The sequence below is a fragment of the Ictalurus punctatus genome, chromosome 28, assembly GCF_001660625.3.
Source record: "Ictalurus punctatus breed USDA103 chromosome 28, Coco_2.0, whole genome shotgun sequence".
Lineage (NCBI taxonomy): Eukaryota > Metazoa > Chordata > Actinopteri > Siluriformes > Ictaluridae > Ictalurus > Ictalurus punctatus.
The window spans coordinates 1,730,140-1,739,254 of record NC_030443.2 but is presented as its reverse complement, the minus strand read 5'-3'; the positions used below and the strand labels follow the sequence as shown (position 1 = coordinate 1,739,254).

Here is a 9,115-nt window from a genome sequence, read left to right as displayed (position 1 = left end):
CGGTCAAGCAACCGACTTTACAATTATTAGACCACTTGAGATGGACTGACCCATAAATGTTACATAAACATTTCCTTACAAAAACATACACACAGTTATGCACGAATTCTTTGTTAAATAACAAATTTTCATCTTTAATATTTAATATTAGTGTTAGATATTCATGGTAGATGAGATTATCCTGGTCATTATGTACACACATTAATCAGCTTCAATAGTACTATCTTAGATGGGGGGGGGGGGGGGGGGGGGGTTCTTTAATGGTTCAGGATTTCTAAAGAGGTTCTACTTCAGAAGACAAATCCTCTGTTCATAAAAATCATAAAAGGTTTCCTCCAGAGGGGCAAAACAACTCGTTTGGGGGAGAAAATTGAACTTTTTTTCCTAGCAAAATGATGCGTGCGATCTGACATCAGTGGCTTTTGTTTGTAGGATAAATAAGCTGTATTTTGTCTGGTTAGTCAGTGTGTTTATACCAAACATCTTCTTTGTGTGCTTTTGTGTGTGTGTGTGCACGCGTGTGTGTGTGTGTGTGTGTGTACTTCGTTTTCAAGGTTTCTTGCTTCAGAGCTTTTCTGAATTTCCCAGTTTCTTCACTTCACAGCTCCTTGCTGTGTTTTACGAGACACTTGTTTCTCTCGGTTAGTGTTTGGGAGCTTATCTGAATAATTTCAGATTTGACTGCAATCAAGCAACTGATAGGAAACGAGAAGAGAAAAGAAAAGACGAGAAGAGAAGGGGCCGTCTGAAGGGGCATGTAGGTGCTGTTCAGGAGATGGGGACGGGGCCCCCGGGCCAATGCTGCACTCCTCCGGAGCGACAGATGTGAGATGAAAGAGTGAACGAGGCGCACGGCGGGGGAGGACAGATCAGGAGAAAAGACGAGGTCAGGAGGTCAGCGGAGACACACAGCGGAGTGAGTGGTCCAGGGAGGAGAACGATCGATAACGCCATCCCTCGCTTTTCTCCTCCTTAATCCTTCTCTCTTTTGTCACTCCGGCAGGTGACAGTTGGCACTGAACAGACGTGGACGTCGAAAAACACACACACACACACACACACACACAACTCAACAATGGACAAATTACACACCCAGAATATCACGAATAACTTCAAAGTCCTAACTTCCTTCTTTTTCTTTACATTGACAGTGCCCAAAGAATTAAAAATTACAATAAGGAAACTGGATGCAGATTTTTTTCTAATGAACAGAAATGGATTAAATTTGGTGTCAGGTCAGTTCGTGCCGCTGTCTGAACTTTTAAATGTTCCACACTTCTTAGCTTAATGATTTTCGAAGAAAATTACAGGGGGAAAAAACTGCTTCAATCAAAAACATACTGAATATTTAACAATGTACTACTGTAGTCTGAATTCTTCTAAATAAAATATGGACTATTTTCAAAAAATATATTCTTATAGTTTTCATGTCAGAGCAATTTTGTTAATGGTATTATAGTATATTAGTTTTCGTCTCAAAATGTTTACTTAGAAATATCACTGTAGTCACACTTTAAATTTTTTAAGTTTAAAAAAAAAACTTTTTTGCGTTTGGTTGTGAAATAGCTGTAAAAAAAGAAAAAAAAAAGAAAAAAGAAAGAAATTTAGCACAAATGGATAATACGTTATAAGTAAAGTCTTTCACAATTCAATACTATCAGGTTCATGAAGTATTATGTTTTATGTAGCACCTTTTTAAAGGATCTGTGACAAAAAAATACAAACATACAAAGATGGATAAAAAAAACAGCAAAAAAGGCGGATAATATTTTCTACACTTAAACCTCATATACTGTGTGCAGAAATCTACAACATCTAAAAAGAATCATAAAATATCAAATTACCAACAAAAAAACCCCCCAACTAATTATTATTATTGGCCTTTGGATGTAAAGCTATAAATTCTCTCAGGTTTAAAAGTGTGATCTATTACTTAATGTTACTTTAAAAAAAAAAAAAAAAAAAAACAATACACACATTTTTCTGTAAAATTGAATAAAAAAATAAATAAAAGTTCATGTTTGGACATTCTGCCGTTTGTTTAATCTACTTTTCTTTTGTTAGCCCTTAGTCCGACAACGTTACTTTCTGCAAATAAAAAAAAACATGTTTACTTTTTTAAAACTCACATGTAGTAACATAACATAGCAATAAAAGTAATAAAAGAATTGGAAAATGTACAGTAAGATATATTTTCATTTCTGAAAGGATTTATAAAAGGAATTTTTCAGTTTAAAAAGAAAATCTCAGAGTAAAAATTCTAATATAAACACAAACTGAAATCGTAAAAATGATCTGTAATAAACATCGACGATGAGGTTTATGACGCGAAAGCTATAGTCGACTTTTCCAAATTCTGAGGATTAAATAACGGCAATTCAAGCAGCTGAAGATGAATGTAATCCAACACACGTGCGATGATGTTACGTGTTTAAAGCGTCTGCGTGAACGGAGAGAATCCAGATTTACTGTGATTTTATCAGCACTGAATCTTTCTGAGGGCAGAACGAACCTGAGCTCCTTCCAGCAGCTGCGCTGTTCGTGTTGAATAGATATTAATGACCTGCAGAACACAGCTGAGTTATGACAGCAGAGAGAGAGAGAGAGAGAGAGAGAGAGAGAGAGAGAGAGAGAGAGAGAGAGTGTGTGTGTGTGTGTGTAATAAATGGTGGATGGATAACAGACACGCAGATGCAGACAGAAACACAATGCAGGATCTGCGCACTGGAGACCCAATGTGATGACAGAGTGAGCAGCTGCTGTAACACACACACACACACACACACACACACACATACATACACACAACTACACAGCCACACATGTGCCTGCATACACACACATATAAACACATAACTACATAGTCACAGACACAGTAATACATAATCACAAACATGCACACATAAGCCACTGTTCTGCATCAGGAGACACAGACACACACACACACACACACACACACACACCAATATTACCTACCCCATTCAATTATGTTTATTGACCTCAGTCTGCCTGCCACCACATGCATGCTTGCTCTTGCTCTCTCTCTCTTTTTCTCTCTCACACACCAGCAGCTGTGTATGCACAATGACTTAATGAACAATGCATTCAGACACAGGGATGTGGGAAGGTGTTTTACCTGTGGTGTGCTCCATGACATACAACACTCAAAGCATTTTTCTTGATTGTGACAGAGATTGTGTGATTAGATTAATATACGCCACGAAATTAATATACACCAATTCCCTGGATGCTGTTAATATGAATGCGTTACCACTACAACATAATAAACAGCTTTATATTAATGAGCCCAATCTAAATCATTACCGTTTCTATAGTAACAGCACATTCACAGATAGCACACCAAGCAAATTAGGAGAGAGAGAGAGAGAGAGAGAGAGAGAGAGAGAGAGAGAGAGAGAGAGAGAGAGAGAGAGAGAGAGAGAGAGTGGCCGTCCACTGGTTTTATGTAGCGCTCATCTGCGCTCTGCTGCCCTCTGGTGGACGCATGCGTCTTAGGTCGCGTTTCCTCTCACTGTCCAACTGTTACTATAGAAACGATAACGTATAAAACCGAGCACATTAATATAAAACTGTGATTTGCAGCTGAACTAACGTCAGAGCTGCTGTTACAGAAAACTAACCAACACCTTCAGGGCAACCAGAATCCAGAATCCAACAGTGCTGTGGTAAAAAAAAATATATATATATATATATAAACATAAGCTGTAAGTCAACAGTTAGCACAAGGTCAGTGCACAAAGCTAAAGATGAACGCGGCCGCCATTTTGTTTTCTGCTCCTGATCAATCCAGAATGTTCCATGTTACATAAAGGTCATTAGAAACGCGGATTTTTCTCCAAACCATTTTCCCAAAAGAGCAGCAGAGCCTTTATTTCACTTCCTTTAGACACATTTACATGATGTATGGCATCCAGAAGAATAATACCTTTTCTTTTCCTCTTTTTTTTTGACGGAAGAACTTTTCAGTGGAGGCAATTTTTTACAGGTTAAAAAAAAAGGATAACAATTCCCATAATATAAATGTCTTCACTGTTACAGACAATGATATTTATGATTTTATGAGTATAGTGTGAACATGAACACACAAAATTTTCATCGTGGACCTTTCAGAATGGCGTCAGTCTTTTCCTCGCTGCATTTCCCTAAGTACCTCACAAACTCTGCAGGCAGGACGAGGGCATGAAACCAAGCCTATAATTACGCTCACCAGATGAGATTTACAACAACAACAGAAGAAAAAAGTATAAAAACATGGCAGCTCAGACTGAGGAACTGTGTTTTAGCAGTGTGTGGTGTGGTGATAATATCGTAAACTAACGGGAATGCAAGAATTTGAATCTTTTTTGTTTCCTTGAGTGTGAAAAATGCATGAACGAAACGGAGTGTATTGTTATCATCGGACAATCACAACGGATTCTAAGCCCCGCCCATCACTGCTTAGCAACCATAGCTATCATCTGTTACCTCAGTCGAGCTTTCAGCACTTAAAAAGATGTCCTTTTTGAATAGGCGTAAAAGTCATAAAAGTGACACCTGGCGTACGAGTATTTAAAAATAAAGAAAACAAGCTTTTTAAAAATAATAATAATAATAATAATAAAGTCAATAACACCACTGTTGCTATGGATGTTTAAAACACCGTCACACACAAAACTCGACTCGCAACAGCCTGTGGAATATTTTCACCCGACTCAGTGATGTAAAAAGGCAGCTTTAGAGTCGTATAAGTAATATCTGAGATCAATCTCAGGACATGGAGACTGCGGTGTTTCCTCCCTGCTAGAGCTGTGCTGATATTTCACGATATTTAACGCGCATTGTCCACATTATCATCATGAACGCTTCAAAACTTCATCATTAACGCTGCCGTGTTTCCAGAAGCAGGCTGCCTAATTAGCGTTTGTGCTCGTTCGAAAGGACACTGTTTTGTTTAGTTTTTTTTAAAGGCAATTCCATAATTCTGCTCACCACGCAAGAATAACACGTAAGACTGAACAGAATCTCCTCTTGGATTTACGATATAGTGATTAAAAGTTAGTGTGATTTGCATGAGCGCAGTCCTGGTGCTGCGGTAAAGTTTTTGGCAGTGACGCTGTTCAAACTTCGCTGGAGTCTAAATGAGCGGCGGTTTGCCGTTGACCCTTTCGTGCAGAAGCGTCAGCGCCCCGGAGGCGAACTCTCGCAGCACCTGCACCGTCTCCCTCTGCAGCCGCAGCGACTCGCGCACAAACTCCTGCTGCGTCTCCGCCAGCTGCTGCACCGACTCGGCCAGGAGCTCGAGCGAGCGCGACACCGTGCCCAGCAGCGCGTTCGTCACATGCTGCTCCTGCACACTAAGGCTAGCGCTTTGCGCTAACTGCTCGCGTGCGCTCTCTGACTCCGCCCCCGCCTGAGCGTGACCGGCGGACGAGGAGGAGACGTGTGCGGCGCTGCTGAGATTTCCGTCGTCTTCCGTGTACGAGTTATTCAGAGACGAGGGGAACATGTCGTGGTGGTCGTCGTCCGAGTCCATCCCGCGAGAGTCTGCGTCTGAAAGCGCAACGACAGCTTCATGTACTCTTTACGCAGAACGCTTTCACGAATACAAGTAGCCGAGGCACGCATTTCCATTAGCTAAAAACTGAGAGAATCATTTCTTACCTGTGGTAATCGAGGGGTCAAATTTCATCTCGGACCCCCCCACTCCCGCAGCAGGTGGCGGCATTGGCCTCGTCTCGATTCCCGATCTGGGAGAATCCTGAACCGATCCCGGCCCCATGAAGGCGATGTCATCGTCCTCGTCTGCTATGGTCGTGTCCTGATCCTCGCTCCTGCTGCGTCCCCGCGACGAGCGCGCCGCCTCCCACGGCTTCTTGTCCAGCTCCAGAATGGAGCCCACGATGTTTTCGGTCTGCGTGAGGTCTGATGAGTGGGGCAGGGCCACGCCCGAGTGCAGTGCTGCGATTTTACGCTTGGTGTCGCATTTGAGGTCGGACCACTTCTTAATGACCTCACCGACTTCGCGGTCGCACTCGCCAATCTCGTTAATGCGCTGTGTGATCTCCGTCCACTTCCTCCTCTTCACATCACTGGGAATGCCAGAATTGAACTTACCTAAACGCCACACACACACACACATATACACACACACACACACACACACAGTGTTTATAATATTATTATCTCAAGACTGGACACATTTTATTAGCTAGCCCACCAGGCAGAATAAAATCTCCAGTGTGCTGCCCAGTCCATTATTTTGTTTGCTCTGTAAATTACTACCCCGAAAAGTTGCCTTCCCTCGACAATGACTTGCCCATTCCTGGAGGGTATTTTATTTGACTTGCTGACTATGGATATTAAATGTACCTGCAGGTTCTTGAATAACTTTGTCCTCAATTTCTGACCAGAAATACGGCATTGCTTTGTCCTTCACGGCGATGAACAAAAGTACAGTATTACTGTATCATTACATTTACTGCTCAGAGCGTCTGTTATAATCTCTTATATGGGAGCTTTGTAACTCATATTTACACATATAGTATTTTATTAGAATACGCATGACCTGACAGGTTGCATGTTTCGTGACGTCGGTGTTTAAAGCTGTATTTCGACATCACAGAGGTGCTCCGCAAGTCACGTCAGAGACTCACCCACAACGATGTGGCGGTTTTTGCGCACTTCATCCAACAGGATGTGCACTTCGCTGAAAGTGAAATTGGCTTTGCGCTTCTTGTAGCGCACCGCACCGTCCTGGCCGAGCTGCAGCGAAGACGCCGCCGACATTCTGATCTGGCTTCCGAGTCTCTCAGGCCCTCTACTCCTTGCTCACTTCCTGTCACGGGTGTAAAACACGGATCGATACCATTGATGAGAGTGCTCTGTTAATAATACATCTTCATAATGCAACACCAGTATTAAGATATTATCAGGATACTGTATTAAACCTTGCCGAGTCATTCTCTATACACGGATGTAAAGGTTTTTTTTTTTTTAATATTATAATCGCATTATCGATGGCTCAACTCTCGGCTTTGGTTGGGTTTATAGTCTTAAGTCGCTTTGGACCTCGAATAGCTACAAACGTACAATTAGTTTGCATCCCTCACAGTTCCTGGGTGAAAAGAGAAAAATGGACGATCGACTTCGAAAACAACCATCACTACTGAGATCCAAACGCTATTACACAGACGTGAAAGAGGTTGGAGGCAATTGGAACCTTAGCATCCTAATAGCTTTGTTATAATGAAGAAGATATCTCTAAATATCTTGTAAATCAGTGATTCTCAAAGTGGGGGCCATAATTTAAAAAAAGAAAGAAAGAAAATAGTTACAGCTATAATAGTTAAATCCAAACCATCCATTATCGAAGTTATGGAAAGTTCAGGTATAAATAGCTCTATATCTTTAATAAGCAGACAGTAATATTATTGTGTACACTTAAATAACAAACCTAATCTCTGAATAGATGGATTTTGTTAATAATTTAAGTATGTTTTCTTTTAAGAATCAAATGCATAGCATTTGAGAACTGTTGTAAATGAGAGAACTATAAATCATTATTGGGGAAATGGTGGCAAAGTGGTTAAGGTGCTCGGTTATTGATAAGACGGTCGGCGATTAAAAGACCTACCACCGCTTGGCCCTTGAGCAAGGCCCTTTAACCGTCTCGTCTCGGCTCTAGCTGAGCTGTATCATGGCCGGCCTTGATCTCCAAATTCGACCCCAACGTCCCAACAAGCTGGGATATGCCAAGCTCTATGTCCTAAGGGTGTGCAAACTTTCACACACGACTGTAAACCTCCTTAACTCAAACAATGTGATTTTCTTTAACATTATTACATTTCAATTAGTGTGTGTTTATTTAACGTGTGATTTACTTACACACACACACACACACAGTGAATTACGTGAACCTGGTTAAAAAGTTACTGCGAGTGACGTATAATTAACGCGACGGACCTTTCAAGTAGGAGGCGAGAAATTGGAATATAAAAATAACTCGGGCTTTGTGAATATCAAGCAGGACTTTTGATTCATGACTTCATAAAGACTTGTTGACACAGATAAGTGTTTATATATATATCTGACACGGTTTAGTGTATTAATATTCGTTTCTGTACAGCGCGCGCGACTAGTAACTATGGAAACACCTCCCTCCCCCTCAGGTCTTCAATCCGGAAGTAGGTTTTTTTTTTTTTTTTTTTTAATAACGAAAGTGAGGCTGCAGCGCCATCATGCTTAGCTGGCCAAATAATTTAGCTATCTAGACACGCTCTTTAAAAACGTCTCTAGCCCAGTGTTCAGCGAATACAGGAATTATTATGATGTGTTTACACGTTACGGGTGCAATAGGAATCAAACGCCAAACGCCGGTTTTAACATTACTGCCAGAGGAGCAGGTCAGACGCGGTTGGATTTTAACAATAGCTAGCTACTGAGCAGCTACACGGTGTTGTTTATTCACTTCCACCGCGGACACTTCGCGAAACTACTGTCCGCGCACAGTTAATACACAAATCACGCGGTGCAAAGATTACCTTAAAAATACCGGATTTTCCCAGCGAATGTTTCCGCGTTTGCGTCCAGAAAGTTCGTACAGGAGCAGAAGCAGCAGCAGCAGCAGCGCCGCGCAAACTCAGTCTCCTCCTCTTCGTGGCCTGCAGTTCATCACTTCGGCCACAACGGGCGAGCAGTGGCGCTGTTGAGCACCTAACCTCACACTGCCTGGCCTGCTGTAGCTACAGCACCAAGATCTCAGGAAGAAAAGCTCAGCATCATCCCACTTGTGAATTGATCAGTCTGTATTTATGTCAGACTTAAACATAACTCCACATATACAAATCCTAAAGCATTGCTTCATGATTTCATATTTAAAAATTAGTCCAACATCCTAAAGGAACAAACATTAGTTGGGATGTGTTTGGCCTGGCCTTCTAAGACTTCTAATCATTTCTTATTTTGATCATGTTAAACGTGTAAGTGTAATGTTTCTTTACAACAACAAAAAAATGATTACAAAAGCATACCAAGGAGAAACGGAACACTCAGCAATGAAACAGTCGACTGAATTCGAATTGGGAACCACGATGATGTGGTGAAGAATATTTTCCCC

The 9,115-nt window shown here is 41.4% G+C and overlaps 1 protein-coding gene across 1 annotated transcript; it reads right to left on the bottom strand.

Annotated features, from left to right (window-relative positions):
• Positions 1-3,118: 3,118 nt before the first annotated feature.
• Positions 3,119-8,757, bottom strand: zgc:153990 (Myb_DNA-bind_5 domain-containing protein). Its single transcript, XM_017459908.3, has 4 exons — positions 8,541-8,757; positions 6,654-6,835; positions 5,662-6,114; positions 3,119-5,550 (listed from the first exon to the last, which is right to left on the bottom strand). Exons 2-4 carry the CDS (start codon positions 6,784-6,786, stop codon positions 5,135-5,137), a joined length of 1,002 nt encoding a protein of 333 aa, XP_017315397.1. The 5' UTR covers positions 6,787-6,835; positions 8,541-8,757; the 3' UTR covers positions 3,119-5,134.
• Between the last annotated feature and the right edge of the window lie 358 nt (positions 8,758-9,115).

Coding starts and splice junctions, on each gene's coding strand:
- zgc:153990 (XM_017459908.3), bottom strand. CDS start 6,786: ATGTCGGCGGCGTCTTCGCTGCAGCTCGGCCAGGACGGTGCGGTGCGC. Junction 6,115..6,653: donor AAACCGCCACATCGTTGTGG/GTGAGTCTCTGA, acceptor TGTGGCGTTTAG/GTAAGTTCAATTCTGGCATT. Junction 5,551..5,661: donor TGACCCCTCGATTACCACAG/GTAAGAAATGAT, acceptor TTGCGCTTTCAG/ACGCAGACTCTCGCGGGATG.